Source organism: Manacus vitellinus, unplaced genomic scaffold, assembly GCF_001715985.3.
Source record: "Manacus vitellinus isolate BGI_N305 unplaced genomic scaffold, ASM171598v3 scaffold_22_pilon, whole genome shotgun sequence".
NCBI lineage: Eukaryota > Metazoa > Chordata > Aves > Passeriformes > Pipridae > Manacus > Manacus vitellinus.
In genome coordinates, this window is record NW_021939632.1 from 13,464,925 (window position 1) to 13,488,451 (window position 23,527).

Below are 23,527 nucleotides of genomic sequence, written 5' to 3' on the forward strand. Positions count from 1 at the left end.
GATTCTTCTCTTCATGTTTTAAAGAACATCTGATGGCTCTTCCCTGTGCTAATAATTAGTAGAATGGTTTGCTCACCCTGCCAGTTCCTCTCAATCACAATGTAAATAGAGTAGCACCTGTAGAAGTATAACTTAATACCAAGACAACACATGGCAGTTAATAAATGAGAGCTGAGGTGGCATTTGCTACCATCTATCAGTGTACTTGTGTTAAAAAAAGCCTTAAATTTGAAAACTAACTGGCACATGTTCTTGCTGTTACTTAACTTAATTGTTTGCTAGTGGGGTTACTTAAATGCTATAAAACCATACTTAATGCATAATGGCTTTACAGGGAGGGATTGGTTCTTAAGTCAGTTGAAACATGTTTGCATCCTTTTTTCATTAACTATATGTTGTTTCACGTAATTGTTGGGTGCTATTCTTTGCAAGGGACAAATAAAAGTCAGTGTTGTTTAGTATGGGTCTGCACCAGGCCTCTAAAACTGATCGTAATCATTCCAATTAATTGTTTATCGTAATCATGTATATGCTCAAATATCTGTTCATGACAGTTGTGTCATAATTTAAGAGGAGAACTTATTATAAGGGAGAATTTGGCCTGCTAGTTCTAAAGATACAGCTCTGAGCTAGAGAAAAACAATGAAAGTACATGTTGATTGTTAATTCAATTTTTTCTTTGCTGCTTGGTTTTGCAGGTATTATTACCTTGCATTCAAGGCACATGAGGCTCCCCTTGGTAGCAGAGAAAACTGTCTTGCCATTTTGGAGAAATCTAAACTAGACAACTGGATTCTTGGGAAGACCAAGGTAGAGGGTGCTAAGATTTTCCCAATAATAGTATCCTTTTAGCAAAACATGTCTACTTTGAAAAGTACTGCATGAGTGAACAAAAGAGCAAGGAATTTGCTCCTTAGCCTCCCAGGTTATGGAGGTGCCCTGAGTTAGTGCTGCCAGAGGAGGGGTACATCGTGTACCTCCCCAAAGCGCATTCTGCACGTGGCTGCCTTGATAAGGACAGTACGTCTGTCAGTGCCTCCTGTTGTAGTGCCTTCCTGAAGTTCCTCATGCTCTTATTAAAGACATGACTGAAACTTCACACTCTGGCCCATCCTGCAAGCCTGGTTGCTACCTTATCCATTTGTGGAGTTTCAGGTAAGCTCCTTCTGGCTCCATCAAAGGCCTTTGTTCGTGGTTTAAAATGGAGTGAATGACTTCTGTAAAAAGGATATTGCATAGTATTTTGGGTTGTTTTACAGTGCACAAAGGAAAAACAAGGAGAATTTTCCTGGCCAAGACCCAGATAAAATGTATAGAAGCACCCACAGGATTTGTCTCCTAAAGCAGAGTGCTTTTAGACAATATTATGTCCAAAACCAGATTCAACCCAGGATTTCTCATCCCTGGCTCTATTTCAAAATTGTTGATATCTGAAAATATCCCCCTGACCAATTTACTTTGTAAGGGGGGTAAATATGGGGTTTATTTTGCAATGGAGTGATTACAATCAATGGAATAATGAAATTACACAAGCGCACCAAGAGCAAATAATTGGTTCACAAGATTGCTATGATATTTATAGTCAGTATTTTGCTAGTTTTTTCAACAATGATGCCCTAGAATAAGCTGCTATTGGACTAATGAAAAGACAGAATACAAGAGGTTACGTTACTGTCTGCTTGTAATACTGATTTTTTTGTTTTGTTGTTGTTCCATTCCAGGTTTTTTTAAAGTATTACCATATAGAGCAGTTAAATTTGTTCCTTCGAGAAGTTATAGGGAGAGTGGTGGTCATGCAAGCCTATGTCAAGGGATGGCTCGGAGCAAGGAGGTACAAGAAAGTCAAAGATAAAAGAGAAAACAGTGCTCTTACTATACAGTCAGGTAAATGTACAGATTCCCTATTTCACTGAGTGTCTTTGCATTTTAATCAGTTAAATTGCATGTATATTGTTTATTCATCCATTATAGTTTATTATGAAATGAAAATGACCAGAGATGCTTTCTCTCCAGCTAACTGATGCAAATATTATTGATTTACTTCTAAAGTGTCATCTTAGTGTTTGGTAATGTCTTTATTTAAATATGTTAGTATTGTGGATGGGATGCCTGTGCACAGAATGAAAATATTGTTAGCTATGTCTGTCCTAGCATGCAGCACAGAATCGAAATGCAGTAGCGCATGCCCCTGCCCATATACCAGAATTCAAGACATACATCGTAAGATGGAGCACAGAGGCTGATTACCAGTACTTTAGCAGGCTTCCTTGTAGTGAATTTGGGGAACTGTGTGAGCAGGGATGATCGTACACCTTTGTGTTTTGGTTAGGACATCAGTGAGCACATGGTGACAATTAAAATTTGGAAGAGTAAAGTGGTGTTTGAAGTTGTGTGGATGTGAATATTGCAGTCCTGAACCCAGAGTTCAACATGTGGGTGGGTGGGGAAGAGGTACTGGAGGTAGGGGTTGGAGTAGTTATGGCAGGAGGAATGAAAGTTACAGCACATCTCTGACTTTGTAGCACTTCCTTAAATAAATGTAATTTCCAGCACATGGTTTTGTATTTTTAGCCTGGAGAGGATATGAAGCTCGCAGGAAGTACAAGGAAATAAGGAACAGAAGAACTGATGCTGCTATACATATTCAAGCAGGTAATTAAAACAGTATTTCAATTGCCAACACCTATTTTTCTGTAGGTGATTTTGTGTGTCATGTTTATAGCCAAAAAAATAAATACAGTCCAAACAAAAACTATCAAAAACGTTACTTCTCATCATTTGTTCTTCAGTGTCAAATGACATCTGTGACAGGTATCAGGCACTTTGGCCTTTTTGAAGTGCTTCTCTGGAAGCAAAACATACTAATTAAAAGCTGTTGAGTTAATTCTCTAAGATTCTCCTGAGCACAGTCAGTGTGATCCCACTACATGTAGAGCTGGTATGAAACACTGTATTGATTTGTCTAAAAGTGTGGATGGGAGGCACTGGACATGGATTTCTCTGTCTTTGTATGGAGCCCTGATCTTGGCAGATTGCCAGGTTTTTGTTTTGACTGCTTGCTGGGTTTGCCAGCTTTGACCAATCTTTTGACATTCTGCCAGACTCCTATGCAGCCATATCAATATGAATTTGAATAAACTTTAAAGAGATTACTGGAGAAACAGGCCCATAGGGCTGTGTAGGTCTCTAGTAGACAGCAGAGTACCATATGGCACAGAAATCTAAGAACCAATGCTGTGAACTCAATGGTGTTTTCAGATGCTGCCAGTATGAAGCAGCCTCCATATGATGCAGTGTAATACACTTTCCCTATGCAACTCCAGGTTGAAAGACTGTAACTGATAAAAAATTAGTTGTAGCAAATTCCTTAAGCTTTGTCACCTGTTTTTTGTGTATCTTATAGTCTGAAGGCAGTATGAAAAAGATGTGTTCTAATATTCTTTTTCTTTGTTCTCAAACCATTCCCGGTAAATTCATTGGGTTTTTTGTTGTCTAAGTTTGCTACTCTGAAATGAGACATTGCTGTGACTTTCAGCAGAAAGCAGAACACCAATCTAGTTACAGAAAGGAACAGAATATCATTAGGATCAAATAATAATTTGCAGCTTTGCATGAATACTGTTACGTTGAATCACAAAGCTCTAGGATTAAATTCAGAATATTCTATTAAATGGCAAACCATTAAGGATAAATTTTTTCTCCCATTACAACAAACACTGAAGGACTGCACAAGTACTCTCTCCCATTCTTCCTCTCCTTTGTGTTGTCATTTAAAGTTATTTTTGTGATAGCACAGAAAGTAGATCTTAAAGAACCCCCTGCCACTATTTTTCAGAGTATTTGCTAGATTTACAAGTGTATATGTACCTGGACTTCGATTACCTAACTTACAACAGCCTTTTGTTGAAAGAAGGAAAGTGAAACTGTTAACCCATCACTGTCCTCCTATGATCAGCTCCTTAAAGTGACAGTTATCTCAGGTGCAATAGGAAGCTGGTGTGCAGCAGTATCACTTGGAGACTGCAGGGGACATTCTGCCTTACAGTTTTATCTAGACAGTTTATTAGCTCTGTAGAGAAAGTGATCTATTCTGCTCTTAGCACACATGGGAGAGATTCTGAGCTGTACTGCTTCCTGCCATCTCTTAGATGCTGTGTTAAACATGGCAGAGCAGAGACAGTGGGAGTGAATCTGGACGTTGTTGAGCTCTCTGGACCTAATGCTGGAGTAATGTTGTTAGCATTCTTCCCACTAACACACACACTATCTTCCTTTGTAACCTGGCACTTAACTATTTCAGTGATCAGTCTGGGTGAATAAGCATTAGGACTGTAGGGTTAAGAGTGACACGGTGCACCTTTGTATTAATTAGGCTGGCTGCTCCTCCTGTCTTTGGCTCTCTAGTAGAAGGGGTATAATAATAATGATAACCCTCAACACATTTATGTCTGCCTTTGGAAGCCTACACCCAGGACTTCTTATTCGAAAATATTTCTTGTGCACATTTTCTCTTCTTAGTGTGCTGATTTTTCCGTGTTTCAAATCAAAACTTATACTTGCTAATCATGGCCAATTTCCAGGTTTTAAAACATGTGGACAGTCCTTGTGTTGTTTACTTTACATTACACTGTCTACGTGCCTAGTGACACAGAGACAAAAGCATCCCTGAATCTCTTCCTTTCCTCCACATCTTCTAACGTGAGTGTAGTTCAAGGCAGCTTTCTATTAAAATGGAGTATGATCACCTTTGTATTTTTTTTAAATGAGCCATTTCAGGCAGTGAGATGAATTGTTTGCATTTGTCATCCAGACATTAGCAAAACCATATAATTAAACTATATGTACTTCCCTCTCCTTTCCCTCCCCCCTGCCCCTCTCAAGCAGGCCTTGGAATTTAGGAAGCATTTGGCTTACATGTTTCTACAGAACAGCGCATATTGAAATTTGTTTTCCTTTCATCTCTTTCCCAATAAAAGCAGCCGCTCAGCTTATCCCTTTAGCTTCCTCAGAACTTCCTTTCAGAATTCCCGATCTATTACAGCACATTCACATACCAGAAACAAGATGCCTTTTCATGCTGTCAACCTTTTTCATCTGAAATGTAAATTAATTCTTGCTGGTACGCTTTGACAGAGATCAAAGTAGGGGTATTAACCTTATTGGGCCTTCTCCTCATCAGAATCAGTTCCAAAGACTGCAAGGGTAGTGTTAGGAGGCCAGTCTTCACTGTTATCTATGGCCCTCCTCCAGGCAGTCCTCTGTCTACAAGTCAGCATTTCAAAGGCGCTGATTTCTTTTGTAAATGACCTTATCATTACCTTAAACTGTGTGAAAAATGATTTGCCTGAATAATTCTTGCAGGATTATCCTGCTCATTTTAATTGTGGGGGGACTTCATTCAGGTTCCAGGATATTGTTTAAGTGGTTTTGACAGCAAGTGATCATAGCCTGATATAAAGGAGGAACAGAGCTCCTGATTGGAAACCTCTTGACTTGTTCAGATTGTTCATTTCTTGCAAGTCAGTCTTTGAGGTAGGCTGCATTTGCATTTTAAAAATAAACAGATGCCTTTCAAATACATGAGCTGGTGGTCTGGAGATCTCTGTGGGCCCAGCAGTTCACTATCCATTGAAGAAATGTTGGAAGAAAAAACAAACTTAGAAAAAAAACAACCTGCACAATATACATGAGGATACAATTCCTGAGTGTATTATATTACAGGAAAAAAAGTCATTATTTTAGATGGGGGAAAACACCCTCACTAGGAAACAAAGTATTTGTGAATTTAAATTAAGTGGGGAAAAAAAAGCTACCCTACTTCAGCATATCTACATCTCAGTTCTCAGAATACACAGAGTACACAAGGTCTTTCCTCCTACTTCCAGTCACACTTTCTCAAACTGTGAAGGCTAGAAAATGCTAAGTTTTTAACTCGGAGGGGAATTGTAAAGAATGATTTTGTGCAAATTGTTTGAGTTGACAGTACTTTGCACTTCCAAGTATTTCTTTGTAATTAGGATTTATATTGTTTTGATTTACATCTACATAAAAGGAAAAATATATTGTCAAAGATTTTTTTTTTTATTATTTTGCCAGATTCACAGCTGGTTTAAATCAGTGCATATCCACTGAATCATCTGACTGAAATGTTGCTTCACTGATTTACCTCATATGCAAGTCTCATTTAATGTTTTTTTGTTTTAGAATAATGCATTAATTAAAATTTAAAATGACAGATAATACAATTATAAAAATATATTTTCTATTTATGATAGCACGTATTTCCATGCAGTGTGACTTGTCCCGAAAGACTTATGGGAGGATTTTAATCTGGTTATTTCATTTGTGAACCGACATTGCCAAAATGCCAAATGAGTGGTGCATGCAATTCACTTAGATCTGAGGTGACATCACTGAATTCATTTTAATTAGACCCACTTTAGCCATCTGGAATATACTGTGCAGCTCTGGTCAGGGCTGAGTTTAACTATGCTTCCAGAGGTGAAAGGCAAATGACTAATCCATTGAGCCACCATCTCCTCCTCCAACACGTGCTCACACACTCACCATATGTCATATTGCATTAGAAAGTTCTTTATCAAGAACTCAAGAATTGGGCTCTTTTTCTTAAATAAAAAGTAGGGGATGTTCAGAAGGAACACTTTGTAAGTGGCTTTCTTTCTGCAACTTCTGCCCATGCAGCGTTGTTTACTGTTTACATATCTAACATGCTTCTGACAAAATTTACTCCATTATAAGAAAAAAAGGAGGGACAGAGAACAGCTGTAATTTACTATTTTACAGTTATAATAAATGTAAGTTTTTAGTAAAAGTGTTACCTTTGGGATTTTCAGCAGCAAAGATATAATGTTTGCTTCAGTAGAAGACAAGGAAGTATTTCTTGAAAATATCTTTATCCCTATATTTATCCATCTATTTGTATCACTGTGTACATGTGTGTGTACACGTTCTCAGCTAATACCGTTGTCTAGATCTAAGAAGTACCTGAGTAAAACGTTCCAAAAACTTCTAAGCACCTTATTTCTAAAAATATTTTTAAAAAATTCCTGAAAATAACAATGCCTAAGTAGCAGATCCAGTTTTATATTTTTTATGTAATTAGTTTGATTCCATTTAACTACATTTTTTAGTGTAAAAAACATTGAAGATATATATGTGTTTCTCCTAATGGCAGCTGAATTGTATTACCTTGATTTCACAGTCAGGGTAAACCAGATTAATTTTGTACAGGCTGCACAGCTTTGGTTAACTTTACTCTTCCATCTCACTGTGTTCTGTACTAGCTTAGGCCATCCTGTAATTCTTCATGTTTAGTATCTGTCTCTAGTAACCATTAAAGGCCTGATGCTCATGTGCAGGAACCATTTTAGGAAAAGTAGAAGGCCTTGTAGTTTTAAAGTAAGAGGTTCTATATTCTATCCCCTTCTCTGAGCTAAGCTCTGTCAACGCGCAAATGTTTTAGGTTTTATCTGCTATTTTTTAAGGAGAAAAAATGGAGACTATTCTTACTGGATTTCATGCAAAAATCAAGGTGGGACAATGTACAGTGTACAGTGTACATTGTCCAACAGTATCTCATAAAACCTCTTCCTTGCTGATATTGACAGAGTTTCACATTACTCTTCACTTTTTTTTATTTGACCAAGTCTCAAGATCAGAGACTGTGATGCATGGTAGTTAAAAGCTTTATGTCCAAGTGTTGATGTGCATCAGTGACACCAGTCCTGATGGCAGCCTTGGTGAGTCTTTGTAGTAGTCACTGCTTATCAGTGATAGTTACTGCTTGTACATGAGAACTCATGACTTCTTTTCTCATAGTGCTTCTGCTGGAGAACTTAATACAAGAGTTGGTTTTTCTTCTGCAGTTAAGCAGGCATCACACTGTGTCTGTCCAGAGTGAGAGGTGCATGAGAAGATGTATTCATGGGACCCAGCAAAAGATGTGACTCTCCATCCCTTTTACTATTCATTAGAATTGATTTGGCATGGAGTGCATAATCAGATTCATGAACTCTAATTCTCTCAGATGCTGTTAGTTAAGCTGCTGAATGCTCTTTTAACTAGACAAATTAAGAAAGTGATAGGCTGTTCCTAGCAAATCGACTTCTGATTCCAAACTACCATGATGCCTTCTCTTCAGCAATCATGAGTTCTCCTTCTGAGTTGTTGCTATTTGCTATTTTAGGTGATATTATAGAATAAAAATGTGTCTGTGTACAAAAAGTCTGCTTAACATGGTTTTTTTAATGTCAGAGTGAATCCTTCTACTGTTTTAAAGTACTACTTCATCTCCTTTCTTTATACTTCTCTCATAGACCTGTAATTGTTTAGCTTTGATCTTTTTACATTGTGCTTCACAATTTACTCTGTAACTATATATTTCCTGTGAGAATTATGAGGAAAATGCCTCTGATTCTCTTATGTGGAATTGTGCAATATTGGGTGTAATGTATATGACTTGGTACTTAGACCTTAAAATTAAAGTTTATAACTGCAAGACGCCAAATTTCAGACTCCCTGATGTAAATATATCCTTGGTTCGTGAGGTGCTGGAGCTGACAGAAAAGTCTGTGTGAGAAATGATCAGTAGAAGAAGTAAAAATTCATTTCCTAACTTGTGGCACATAAAGCATCAAAAACTGAGTTACTAATAGAAGTTTTACAATTGTTCGGTTCCTGTCTTGCTTTTCAGATCATGTCATTTTTAGCTATCTAAAGATCAGGGTTACAGCTACTGTTGCTGGAAAGTTTGGAATATAGACTGAATAAGGTGAAAATGAGGTGACAGCTGGTAATCATTCTTCTTCAATGATGCAGTGATTGTTCATGGAGCAGTAGCAACATGAGTCTGCTAATTTCACACTCTTTGAGCCAAGTGCTTAGTGTCAAAACCAGCACCAGTCAGTAATGCAAATTGCTGTGATGGAGCAGCTTCCCAGCCTCTCAGACTCCCCCAGTAGAATTCTCTGCATATGCATTTCTTTTGAAACATTATAGATCCAGTTAATAAATGTTGAAAAGATGCAGTCCTGCTAATGCTTGATGAAGCTTTTGAGGGAGTGAAAGAAGTTTGTTTATCTGTACTTTGACTGTCCCAGGAGTCAAAAGTAGGAAAAATACAACCGTTTACCTGTCAGATTCAAGGTATTTTGGAAGAATGTTAGAATACAGCCTGTGGAGGGGTTATGTTGAAGAGTAGTTGATTTTGAAAATACATATGAAAACAGAAGACAGGGCAAAAACTATGTTTAATAAATCAGATATAGCAGGTTTTATGTAGTGAATGAGGTAAAGACCAAAGTGTTTGTACTAACATAGATAAGAGTCTCTGGAAAAAAAGGAAAAATAATTTTTAAAAATAAAATCAGAGCAGGTATCAAGGTTGATTTTATAGACACACACATATGAAGAACTGCTAAAAGTTGAGAAACTACTAAGGATAAAACTGAAGTTTATCTCATTAGTTCATTTGTTTCAGTTTTTCTTTATAGTAGTCCATCGACTGAATGACACTCAGCATGTTTCAGCTGCAGAGAGGTGGCTGCTGGCCAGCTGTCTCTGCTGCTGCAATCAGGGTAGGCTCCTTGTCTGGTCAGTAGGGGATAGTTAAGGATTGGAAGCCTGATCACTTGGGACAAGTGAAAGCTTGCCTCATCTCTGCCAGACAAGCAGACTTTTCCAGTCTGATTATTAAGGGCAAAAAGTTCCTCAACCTCATGATACCTGAGCTCTGTATTTGGTTCAGCACCTCAGCAGGCCCAACTTCTGTCATGCTTTCTGTAAAGTGAATGGTTATTTATTGTCATAACTCTCATTAAAAGGCATTTTTTGTTACTTCCTATTCCCGAAACCTCAGTGTTTTCATTAAATCAGAAGTGTGGGATACAGGGAAAACTTGTTAATCTTCTGATCAATTTCTCTGTTCCTCAGTTTATTCCGTATTTATCTTACCTTCTGATTTCTTTTTGTAATCTATAATATTATCATGACCCTGATCCTACATGAGGTTTCCCTAGACCTTATTTCTGTGCCTGTCCTATATTCTACTGTAATATGTAACCCTGGACCCCAGTGGGAGGGCTGCTCTTCTCCTTTGAGTAATTAGTCTTCAAACTGACTCTGGTTTTGCATGCCTTTAGTGGGCTTAAAAGCTTTTCCTGGACAGGAAACTTTTTTTTTTTCCCAAAAATCATATTCCCTGATCTTAGTTCCAACGTTCTTTTACATTTTGTCGCACTGTTTAAGCTGCAATCCTCCCGGACTAACAGACAGCTCCTTTCTCTCACAACCGCTCAGCCTTCTTATTCAGCAGCTGCTTGTTGTATACTGAAACAGTGGCACTGTTTACTGTCTTCATTATTCAGTCCTTTCTCTCTTTAGGTATTTCTACTTAAAATAATGCTTGAAATAAAGCCTAAAAAATAAAATTAAAAATATGTGAGTTTGAGTGTATATTGCAGCACTTTTTAGTCCTTTGTCTTAAGTGCAATATGTATTGCTATGTGTGGTTTGTGCTGGAGCTTTATTACTAACTGCTCACAGGTGTCAAAAATTCAAGCAAGTTCCTGTCAGATAAAACTATGGAAATAATTTTGTTATTTAGGTAGCCAAATCCAGAGATAGTCCATGGAAATAAAGGATGTAGATGTCTTCAAATATTATGCATTGGAATTTTCTTTGCCATTTCATTCCACTGCATGCTTCCTACTTCATTTAATATTTTTAGTGATCATTTTGTTCTGCTCCTTTTTTTAGGAATGGTATAAATTCCAATCTTTATAAATTTTTTCCTGCTTATTTATATGAGATGTATTTTAAATGTTTTGTTGTGGTTGCAGTTAATTGAAAGAATAGGAGAAGACATAAATAATTTTTCTAGTTTTAATTGAATACATGTGTCCCTGGCTTGTCACCCCCTTACCCGACAATAAAAAAAGATAAAGCTTCCAATTCTGTAAAAGTCTAACTAGCTTAAATCAGGTAATTTGTGATTTTATACTATGTATTTTAATAAATTCTAAGTTGGGTTCCTATTTAAATTAGATAAATTCTCATTTTGAGGCCTGTTTGGCCTTGCCTGGACTGTGCCAAGTGGTCACTATAATAGTGAGAGTGTAAGGCCCTGTAGAATTTCCAGCTGTTGGTAACATTGCAAACATTGGAACCACTCATGTTCTTATCCACTAATTCGTTAAAAGTTGGGGACATTCAGGTCTACACTGCAGGGACAGGTGCCAGTCATTTCAGGCTGTGCAGAATTTTTCTGATTCATAACTATGTTTTTTAGCTTTCAGGGGATATATTGTTCGTAAAAACTACACAAGACTGAAAACCAGCACTGAGCGTGTAGCAGATCCTCAGCTTACAAGCAGCTGCTCTACTTCTGATTTTGGCTGTGAAGAAGACTGGTGAGTTGAATCCTTTGCTGTCTACTGTCTAACAAAAGCAGTTTTCCAGACAATGAGATCTGAAAGGAGCAGCTATGTCATCATGATTTAGCCAGCTCTTAGAGAATCTGATATATTCTGAAGATGGGCACCTGTAGGTTAGCAGGTTCCCCCCCTCAGCTTGGTCATCTCTGTATTCTCCCAGTAGGTGGAAAGGTACTGTTTGCCCTGGGTTGCTGTCCTGTTTCTCTGCACTTTTTGTAAGTACCCAGAATACTATAGATTGGGGACAAAATTGCAAGTGCTCAGCATTGCAGAATTGACTGCAGTACATCTTATTAAATGTCCAAGAGTAGAAAATTGCCCTTCTGTGCCTGCAAAGCACCATGCAGACCAGCAATGAGACAGGGAAAAGAGCTATCAAAACCAGATGGACAAGTCACTCCTCTTTGTAGAGAAAAGCAATGGATTTTTAGCAATGCATTCACTCCAGACAAACCTCCCCCTGAAACTTCCTTGGATATGAGGCAAAAGGGATCTGTTATGTCTGACTGACCAACAGTTTTTTAGGACAGGTGGCTGTATTTTCTGGACTAATACCTTTCATTAGCAAGTTTCAGTGGCTAAGAGTTATGAGATTTCTCCTGCTGATACCATTTTGGAGAAATTAACTGTTACTTCTTTCTCTATGTATGCTCATAACATTGAGTTATGTTAACTTCCATGCTAACTTTGCTGCATGCTCTAGAGCGTTATTAGAGGATTTTGTTCAGGTGTAACCACCTGCGTTCTTGTAGGTTAATAGTGCTCCATAATCTCTCCCTTACAGTGTTCTGTTTTCACTAAGAAAAAGGTTCAGGCCACTGGACAAGGACTAAATAAATAAATGGTTTTGGTAACGATTTTCAGGGTAAAGAACAAGCCTACTACAATTTACCATCGTAGCTCTGTTGTTGAGTTGCTTGACTGCTCACTGGGGAACGAGTTTCTTAATTTATGATTACCTTCGTGCACATGCAGCTCCATCTGTCTCCTAAATCCTTAAGGGGTGTGTATCTTATGATCTCTTTAGAACTATTGATGATTGTGTGGTCACTTGTTCTCCAGTCTGCACTGATGGTTGAAGGAAGGAGCTAATAACTTCTCTACTGTCAGTTTTCTTTGGCTTCCAGAATTATAATTATTTGCAATGTAAATAAACATTTTCGTCTGGACTTGTTTGGAGGCACACAGTCTCTCTAAACATTTTTCTTCATTTATTTCATGTTAGTTAGTCAGGAATGGTTTTCTTCCGTTTTTGCATCAAACTGTCTCTGGAATTCCTTGTTATTTCCCAAACATATTTTTCTGGATAAGGTACAACTTGCTTAATTGTACATCTTTTGATGTACCCTTCTGCAAAAAGTCAAATAGGCAGCAGAGAAGGGAGGAGTGTGATGAGGTCTCCTCTCACTAGGAGAGCGCAGACATCAACCTCACTTGATGTCTGCCTCCATTTTACGATTGATCATCACATGAAATCAAAGATGCTGCATTTTGCAATGGCATAACTAAAATTCCAAGTTAGTATTAGGGATCTTTCGAGCTTATTAGGAATAATTTCTGAAGAAGGGAGAAGTAATTTTCTAGAACATCATGTGATTTTGAACTTGTTAGATTGACAGATCTCTAGTGAATATATTTTTCATAAATGTTCTTAGCAGGATAATCTACAGTTCAGTGCCTAATGACCTTAATCTACGCTACCTTGTTCATGTTCTTGTTCAGACAGATCTGTCATTCTCAAATATCTTTAAATCCCTCTGGAATCTTGTCAAAGTATCTGCAACCTGTGTGTTCCACCACCATCATCTTTTCCATTTCCCTCCCAAATGAAAATTCTGTTAAATAATACTGATCTGATACTTACCCTGGAAAATACTTCCTATATTGTTCATTTTTTCCTCTAGCTCACTGACTGCTAAATATCACAGTATGTTAGCTATGCATACATGATCAGTGCCTTTGCAGTGTGTGGTATAGCAGAAAGCATTGTTTCCACATAGTGACTTTGTTACACATCAGTTATGTCTGTAACTGTAACTGTATGTCAGTGAGTATCCCTTGCTCCTTGGTTTCCTTTTGGAGCTCTGTATGTTAAGGGCTTATTTTAGAAGATACCTGACATCAAGAGCAGTTCACACCCTTGAGCTGAGTTCACTGATTTTATTCCTACATCTTTCTCTTTTTAGCTATTTGGTCAGCATAGGTTCTCAGAAATCATTCTTGTTAGAAAATTCACATGAGCCTTAGGTAATCAAGATTGTATAATAGACCCTGAACAAAACTACACAGGCACACCAACTTAGGTGTTTGGAAAGTTATAGACAAAGAATAATTATCAGCAGTTCTCTGTTCTGCAGGAAGTATGCATCTGAAAGTCAAGTTCCAGAAATGGATCTATTTCTACTCATTAATGGCTTTAGTGATGAAGCAGAACCTGATTACTAAACTTGTATCAGTACTAAGTGAGTGATGGTACAGGGTTTAAGAGGGTAGGATTTGAATTAGAAACACAGTTACATGAATAGTAATGAACCACAAAATGAATGTCAGTCAATAATGGCACCATTCTCCAAAGTTTACATTGGGTACTAGCAGTGAGGATACACACTACCTCATGTGTGCATCGTAACATTTCTCATCTCTGTCAAGACCTCAGTTAGGATAGTGTATCAGAAACTGCACTTCAAGAAAACGAGAAAGTTGCTTGGCAACCAAAATGTTTATAGAAACCATAGTAAGGTAAGATCTAAAAGGGAGATGGAAAACTAGAGGTCATGTGGTATCATTTCTCCAATCATGAAAGGCTGATGTGAAGAGAAAAGGAACAAACTGTTCTCTATTGAGAATCAGGTAATTGAGAAATAATGGACTTGCATTGCAGCACAAGAATGTTAGGTTAGATGTCAAGAAAAGCTTACTAATGGTAAACTGAGTGAAATGCTCTGTAGATTACCTTGAGAAGTTTTGACATCTCCTTCACTGTAGGTTTTAAAAAGCTTAAACAAACTTATGACCAAAAAAAAAAAGAGTAGGTGATTTTTCTTTTAGAATGGGGGTGGCTTAAATGGTTTGCCAAGGTTCTTTTTATTATTTGTAAATACAGTCACTTCTTGAACTGTGACATCTCTGTGCCAGTGGGTTTGGCATTGCAAGCCAGCCACTTTTATAGCATCGTAGTGTCACCAGCTGTTGCTGCATCAGTGTGGGGAGTAAGTATAAAAATAGTTCTAGAGGAATTTTCCACGGGTCAGCTTTACTTGCATCAGCATTATTACTGTGCCTGGAAAACGAACAATGTGCATTTCTGAATGGTTTGCTACACCTGGCCCATTGAAATAGCATGCAATGTGGATTTACCTACATGGGCACTGGTGGATTAGCACATAAACATAATATGCTGTATATCACAGACAGCAGAGATTAAACATGATTTCAGTCACAGCAGCACAGATCCATTCAGAAACTGGTTTAATGTGAATTCACCTGTTCCATATAAAAACTCTTCTCTCTTTTGCTATGCTTTCTTTAACTTGATCTGCAGCTTGCCTCTCACTAAAGTGGGATTCAGTCTGTCAGTCAATAACAAAACCTTCCTTGGCTTGTTTTGTTTAAAAGAAAAAGAAAAAAAATCACTGTGTTGGTGTGCTTCTATTCTTCATGGAGGGCTGATTGAAAGGGTCATATCTCCACATTTTAAAACTTTTTTTTTTTTTCAGAATCTTCAGAAGAATGCCATCAGGTTCTGTTGATTTATTTCTTACACCTTTCCAGATTGTTCCATATTTCCTCCTTGGAGAATTTCAGTTTCTGTCAAGACCACACTATGATTTCTTGTATAAGTCATCTTTTGAATATGAATTTTCATTTCATTCCACAATAAAAGCTAACATAAAGACATTCTGGTTTCCTTTAATTGCTTCACCTTCCTATTTTTAATCATAGCAAACATTAAGGTTATTGCTTGTGATGGAAATAGGAAGGCTGAAATCCCTGTGGCATACAGTGGAACACAGTGGACCTGATTCTGATGTCATATGAGCTTCTAATTATTTTACAATTCATAAGTTCAAATAATTACTCAAGATTTTTAAAGGTGTAAATGTAAATATGGGCACAATTTTCCAGTGTCATCTGGGTTTTTTTCCTCCTTCCCATGCCTTTGGAATTTTTAATCTACCCATCCTGGAAGGATTAAATTGGTTCTATTCTATAATATATTACTTCTGCAAAATGAGCTGTATTATTTCCAGTAGAATATCTAGGAGTTTTTCTAACATTTTTTAAAGCATTTAAATAATGAAAGTCCAAATTCCCTTACTTACACTCATAATGGCCAGAATAATTCCAAAACTAGATGTATTTTCTCCAGCATAAATTAATCTCTGCTACTAGTTTTATGCTGCAATGGTTCAACTGCTTTTCAAACGCTAAAGACAGTAAGGCTATATACTATATAGATGTGCAGACAGACCTTAGGAATCACTGTTTCTCCAATGTTTCTTGCTCATTCAGTGATTTATAGACAGTCTGTATGCGAAGAGGTGTATTATAACTCAGTAGCTGAACAGTCAGCAGCAAATTGTTGAATTACCTTACTGAAACCAGGCACATGCACTTGATCTCTTGCATCCTGCCTAGGTAAGTGTGCTGACTGGATCTCATCTGTCTGACCCAAATACTGCTTTCCTGCAAATGTGGAAAATAAAAGTCCCTGGAAACTATAGGACAAGCAGTTTCTTCAAAGACACCTGAAAATACCCTGCCTCAGATACCACATTTGAAAATGTTAGCTGTCATCACTGATTGACTTAGATTAATTAACTATTGCTGAGCTGCCCTCCTGTTGTCAAGCATTGGAATGGGCTGCCCAGGGAAGTGGTGCAGTCACTATCCCTGGAAGTGTTCAAGAAATGACTGGACCTGGAACTTAGTGCTGTGGTTAATTAACAAGGTGGTGTTCGGTCAAAGGTTGGACTCTTGGAGGTCTTTTTCAACCTTAGTGATTTCTATGATTCTGTGGCTGCATTTTCCACGTGGCATACTAGCCAAACTTTCAGAATAGCTCAGCAACTGATTTCAAGGTGCTCAGCATTTGCACTTGATACTGTGTTTTCAGATGTGTTCCATACCAGTTTGACATTGTGGTGGGTTGACCTTGGCTGGCTGCCAGGTCCCTACCAAGCCATTCTGTTGTTCCTCCTTAACAGGACAGGGGAAGAAAAATGCAGTGAAAAGCTCATGAGTTACAGCTAGAAATCAAGTACAGACTTACATTAGCAACAGTATATTCTGTGGAAGGATGGGCTATCTTGCAGCAAATACAACCCAACTTAGGATTGTTAAATCAGAAACACAGCATCACAGGGATCCTGAAAAACAGTTAGGGTCTAAGGGCTTCAGAATTCCAGAGGCTGATTTTTGCTAGCTTAAGCTGGACAGAAGGCAAGTTGATGATCTTTACCGTCATGCTTTAAACATTTGTACAGGGTTCTAGCCCTGGCAAAGTTCTGGATTTTTTTTTAATAGAAGATAAAGATTATTTCAAGCTGCAAATTTAGATCCAGATCCAAAGCATCCCAAAATCTGAATATTTAAATTTATATGATGATCCAATCTGGTTTTGGCATTGCAGGCCATTTGCAAAATACTGATCCAATAGCAGATTTTGATTTTGACATCCAACACAGTAATATTTGAGGATTATTTATAAATTTTAGCTTGTATTGAGTTTATTTTCTGCAATATTGGGGAATGGGGGAATGCATCGTCTTAACAAATGCTTAAGGGAATTTTGGGGAAAAGGAGCAAGTTATCTAACTCATCCCACTAAATAAATGATTATCTAAATAATATATATACAAGATAAATAGTAATAGAGAACTTTACAGATAATACAGTATATGCCTAAATGCAGTATCAAATGCAGTCCTAGACATGTTATAATTTCCAGTTCAAGAAGTGTGCCAGTACTAAATGACAATGCGTATTTAAAATTGATCCCTTAATTTCTTCCAAGGAAAACACAAATTCAGATTACAGTTTAGGTAGAATGTTTTCCTTGTCTTCCTTAGTGTCAAAGAATAAAGGGAAATTTAAATTCCCCTAACCTGACAAGCAAATCCAACGTTCAGTCATGAAATTGCAACATTATGGAAAAGTTGAATGTTTACCATATTCATGAAAGCTTCATTCTGTTTTGGCAATCAGAAAGTTTTGCTTTTAATCCCAGTTTTAGGACCATGGGCATACCAAATAATATCTATGAACCTCATTCTTTTTTATCCATTAAATGAAATTGGTAGCATCTTTTTTGGTATTGCATAGCTGAAGATTCTGAAGCAAGTTCTGTCTGGGTGGAGTGTTGAAGAGATCCATGGACTTCAAAGGCCTGCCAACAAGGTTGGGGCCTACAGAAGGTTTTTAAGTTACTTTAATCAGCATTAATGAGAGTAGGAGTTGGCCTTTAATATTCTTATGGTGACATAATGTGATGATAAATAGTAACAGATATAGGCAAAGAATCTAAGACATCTTACTTCTTGCTCTGTGCCTAACCCAAATGGTTTTAGGAGAACACATGTTTCACTTCTTCCTCATATGTCAAATTTTGAGTGTCTAAGTTTGAATACTGTGAAAACGGCTTTTCACAGCTCTAGGAAAAAAGTTTCATGTAAAATCTTATCAAATTAATCTTAATACACGTCTTCAATTTCATAGAATTCTCATAAAATCATTTTACACATATACATGGATCCACAAATTTTTAATGACAAATTCATTGCTCATAGCCTGTTACTGTGTTTAATAGCATGCACTTCCTTATAAGAGGAAATGGGACTGATCTGTGTTTTTTCTGAATTGACTGTATGTGCATATTTAGAAATTGAGGGAGGGAGAAAAGAGAAAATCAACGAAACAGTGTATGCCAGTAAACCTTTTGTGAGTGAATAAATTACAATATTCAAACTACATATTTTATTTTTCTTTGCTTTTAGGCAGCAAACCAGTAACCGGTCTTCTCCCACGGTGCCTGATTTTCTTGACAAACAAACGAAAAAGGTACTACTAAGTTTATGTTCTAAAACAACATCATATTATAACTTCAAATTCCTGAGTCCACAGTTCTGCAGTGTGTTTGTGGCTGCTTGGCATAGCCATCTGAACATGAAACCGTTAGTGATGTTTTGAAGTCTTTGAGACAAAAGCCTGCTTGCTAAGAACTTTAGTTCTGTAGAGAGACAGGGAGGTACAGTGAATAAGAGAATCAAAAGGCTGGAAATTTGCTGCTGAGAATAAATGCTAGCTGCTCCCTGAGGTGATTTGTCTGTGCACTTCACTTTCTACAGATGTTAGAGACTCTTTTTTAGTAAGGACCTGAGGTTCTTTGGTAGCACTTTGATATCCTGCTCGAATTCAATATGTGAAATGGAGGAGTCGCTCTGTGACTTGGAGCACAGCATAGTCTTTGAAGTCTGATCCAATTTTTGCTGCTTACCATTTGATGTTGAAAGGATGAAATGGAGAAAATGTACAGTTTTTGCCAGTAACTCTGCTGAGCATATGTAAGATTAAAAAAACAAAATCCCTTGGATGATGTACTTAGAAATGTTAAGCAGATTAATACCTTCCTATAGCTTTTTTCTAAAGATACAAATTAACTATGAGAGGAAATCAGCATACAGTGCATGCTATGATTTAACTGCATGAGGAAAGAGGATAAATAAGTTAAATGGAAAAAAGTAAACAAATGTTTGTGACATGGATGCTAAGTCTGTGTTGCTGAAAGCCACAAGAATCTTGTGTAACTTAAATCTAGCATTAGACATTTCACAGTGTCATAGAAAATAACAAGTTGCTCTCTATGAGATCACAGCTGTAAATTATCATGGCAGAGTGAAATCAATACATTTCTTATGTGCCTACACCAGCATTCTTTATTCCAGAATGATTTGGATGAGATTTCTGCTTCTCCAGTTATTCTAAAACATTCATTCGAAGTAGATGATTCACAATCAATTAGCCAATCCGAGGCAGTTGCAGACCATCAGTTGTCAAGCCTCTTGAGATCTCGTAAAAAAGGAGGTAAGAAATATAGTAAAGTAGCTGCAATATTGTTTAATGTTTATAAGCTACATGTTGTCAGCATGTAGCTTGCTTTATATATTGATGAGGTCTTTTAACCCCTTGAAAGGCAGGAAATATAAAGAAAAAAACTTTTTTCTACACATTTTCAACCCAGAAATATAAAAAAGCCCTTAAGTGTCTGAATTACAGACACAAAAGTATAATGATTTTTAAAATACAGCTTCTACTAAAAGTGTCCTTATTAATCTCAAAATACCCTTTTAATGAAATCAAATCTACTTTCAAGAGCTTCAACTTTCCTTTGCCTTCCAACCTCAAAGTCAAAGACAGTAATGAAATCTCTCATGTCTGGCAGAATGAAAAATAACTCATTTGTTCACACGCACAAAGATTCAGTCAGCAACACAGACCATCTGCAATAATTCTACAATCTATGCAGTGTAGATTTTTATTTTGTTTGCTGTTACGTTATTTTTGCCATGCTCAATAAGAATTTAAAAATTTAAAAACTCTAAGTGAAACTTTTTGACATTTTTTGAGTTTTACCTGGTTTATCTTTGAATATTTCAGGAAGTCATTACCTATCAGAATACTTTTCTCTGTTACTGTAATCCTTGTGTCTTTGCAAATTCATGAATACAGACTTTGTTACTGTATTGTAGAATACATTCCCCAGTTTAAGATGAAGTAGGTTGATAATGTGATATCTGTAACTAGGGCCAAAATGTATATGATAATACATTAATTTCCAGGTTAATACTAAAAATTAGTTGTTTGTAATGTTGTGCTATACATTGACATTTCTGCTTATTTATTTAATGGGACACCTTTCAACTTGTAAATCTGTAAATATTTATCTGAATAATTAAGCCCTTGTCCTGAAATTTATGTGTTTAAATTTTACAGAGTTCAGTTAAAAAATTTACAATGTAAAGGTAAGAAGATAGATATTTATAGGGAGATCCTTCTGTTACAGGAAATAATGCAAATTCAGTGTTTTTAGTCTTTTATACAGGCATTAGGTGGTTTCCATGCTAAAAACAGAATAGTATGTAAACACAGCAGATTGAGCACATTATTCTCTCTTCATGCATTTCTGTCCATATGGGTTTTGAATCCATAGTGTGGGACTGCAGGGGAAGTTTGCATCACTATCTTAAGTTATTGCATGTTAAGCAATAAACCTGTCAAACAGAAATATCTTCATTGCAACAAATCCTCTTGAGGGAAGCAGTCAGGGCCCAAATCTATCATCCTTACTCTCACTGGATATTGTATGTTACTCTGCAACTGATCTCCTTGAAATCAAAGACCTCCTGTCTGAGGTAAAACAATTAGAGTAAAACTGGCAGAATTCCACCCTTAGCAAACATATGATTCAGAGCCATTACGCAGTAATTTAGAGAGATTTCAAAAAATGTGAAGTGATAGAAGAATAGAATTTGAAGAGGAGATTAGGGCAACATTGATCTGAACTATTGAAGAAACATCTGTCTTTAAATGAATAAGCGTGCAAATGCAGAGAAGTAAGGAATTGCCTAGTTAAACCTGAAAATATTCAGATAGATGACCATAGAAATCACACTTCAATGAGTAACTATTAAGAAGGTAAACCTGCTGCAGAATAACTTCCTTGGGTGCTTTTAAAAGCACTGCATGCATTCACAAATGCAGATGCTTTCACATGATGCTCAGTCTGCATTCAGTCTTAATGTATGAAGTATACTTTTAAGAAGATAATATTCTTATGCCTATTGTGAAAGCTAAGTGAAATAGCAAATACCTTTTCGGAATAAGAAAACGTATAAAATGCACATGCTTTATAATGTAGAGCGATACTACCTAAGCTGTTATTCACACAAAAATGCTGCCCACTAGGTGGTCCAAACAATGTAAAGACTGTTATTTTTCATAGTGAAACATTATTCTGCAATGCTAGAGATTGATTTTTAATTCTCTTTAAGTTACATTACAAGCAGAACTAGTCTATCAGCCTGGTGGCAGTGCTTGGACCTGGAACACAGAGGCCGATGGGGAAGGGAATGTGACAGGTTGCTGCACTGGCCCATGACCCAGTTATGAAGCAGCGTTGATGTTTGCTGAAGGAGGGAGTCTGCAGGCAGGCTTAAGCACAAAGGGAAGGACAGGCTGCTTATTTGTCTTGAGGCCTTGGTAGGTGAGGCTCTAGTGTAGTCAAGGGGGCAAGAACAGAAAAGGGAAAAAATGGTTGATATGAATTTACATTTTTTCGTATTAATCAAGCAGACTATTCACTCACATCTTGTTATCCAACTGTGTAATGGCACAGGCTGCCTGTTCTCAGTAGTAGATTGGCAAAGGAAAAATAGACAAGGAAATTTTCAGAAAGATCATGCAAAGACTATACTCCATAATTAATACAGAAACAAAAGCCTCTTTTTCACTTCAAAAGCCTTTACACTGGGTCATCATAAAACTGAGCAGTGTGGCCAAACTGCATGCAGAGCAAGTTAAGTGCATGCATGTCCTATGGTTGTATAGAGTCACAGAGGCTGGCTTTACACTGCCTGGACATTCCCCTGGGCTCTGCCAGAGCAGTGGGGCAAGACTAGTAACAATGCTAAGAATTCGCTCTAGTGTCTCCACTGTGACACATTGCCTGGGCAGAGAGGAGAGTCCAGTCATAAGAAACAATTAAGCCAGAAGTTGATTATTCTAGTCACAATAAAGTAGTACTGAAGGAATCAAAATAGTATAATCTCCAGAGGCCAAGTAGAGGTATTCCCTTAGACAAGATAGATTCCCTTAGACAAGACTGTTTGAAATTATTAACGAGAAGTGAGTGCTTCATAGGGAATTGACCAGTGTAACTTTCCTTCAAAGGTAGATGTGACAGATTTTCTGAGATGCTTTCCTTTGTAAAAGGAAAGCTAATAGTATCTCTGCACTGACCAGGGGATGACATAATTTTTTATGCTTAACATAGACATTTTAAATAACTGAAAAAATGCACAAAGAGTCTCTGGCTATGGACATTCTCTTTTGGGAGAACAGTATTTCTTCTGAATATGTTCAGTTTATGCCTTGTACCTCACAATATTGCCCGCAATGCTGAAATTTTGTGAGAGGTAGAGAAAACTGTCAGGATTTTGTGAGATCTGGAAGTATGCAATCTATGGTGTCTATAGCCACAATCTGAGGCTGAAGTAGTGAATAGTCCATTTCAATATAGCCTTTGATTTTAGATTCTTTAATTTTTATATTTCAAAACTAGTGGAAATTAGGGCTTGACAAGGCCTGGAGTCCCATTAGCTACTGACCCATTTTGAATGTTTTCCTTGTAATATGTATTTTTATTTTTGTGTTATTCATTTTTCTCTTCCTTTCTGATAAACCAATCATAAAATGGGATTTGATGAATGTAGCTGTGTTAGGTTTGGAGAAACATATGAGGTAGTCACTGTTTTTTGCACTGATGGAAGACAAGTAGATAATGAAATATGTCAAGTTAGTGCTTGATGGGTAGGAAGGCTGCTGCCCAGCTGAGAAAGTACTGTGGACAAGTTTTAGTAGGTGCATTGTGGGCATGGAAGACATTATTCCCAAAGTGTTACTCTGTGGTTGTCATCACACAGATGATATTTATAGATTCTTCACCCTAAACAGGAAATATAAAATAATGATGACTTCATTAATTGTTAGGACTTAACTCCAGTTTTAAGGAATTGATCCAACTTTAATTCTGTCAGGACCATAATCGTATTAAAATACCCAAGTCACAGAGAATAGGTGGCTTGGGTGTTCTGAGTACAGTTTTCTTTGAGTCAGACTTTGTTATTGAAAATACTTTAAACGGCCTCAATCTCAGCCCTGGAGTACAGTCTTGATTTGATGTCTTGCAATTGCAAATGAAAGGTGCTTAAATATAGAGAACCATCTTACACTACATTGTAGTTTAACTGTTGTAGTAGAGTTCTAACTCTGATCTCATTAATTCCTAGTTTTACATT

General features: G+C 37.1%; 1 protein-coding gene across 11 annotated transcripts in view; it reads left to right on the forward strand.

The window, feature by feature from the left end:
• The window catches only part of MYO3B (myosin IIIB), a 197,306-nt gene that overhangs the window by 130,054 nt on the left and 43,725 nt on the right, over window positions 1-23,527 (forward strand). For 9 of the 11 annotated variants that reach the window (XM_018072678.1, XM_018072676.1, XM_018072681.1 and 6 more), the window contains 6 exons: window positions 699-810; window positions 1,722-1,884; window positions 2,572-2,652; window positions 11,309-11,429; window positions 18,449-18,512; window positions 19,397-19,535. In XM_018072678.1, coding sequence (XP_017928167.1) covers window positions 699-810; window positions 1,722-1,884; window positions 2,572-2,652; window positions 11,309-11,429; window positions 18,449-18,512; window positions 19,397-19,535 — 680 coding nt within the window. Of the gene's footprint in view, window positions 1-698; window positions 813-1,721; window positions 1,885-2,571; window positions 2,653-11,308; window positions 11,430-18,448; window positions 18,513-19,396; window positions 19,536-23,527 lie in introns of those variants that run through there. The other 2 variants (XM_018072686.1, XM_029959872.1) reach the window with 2 other exon arrangements.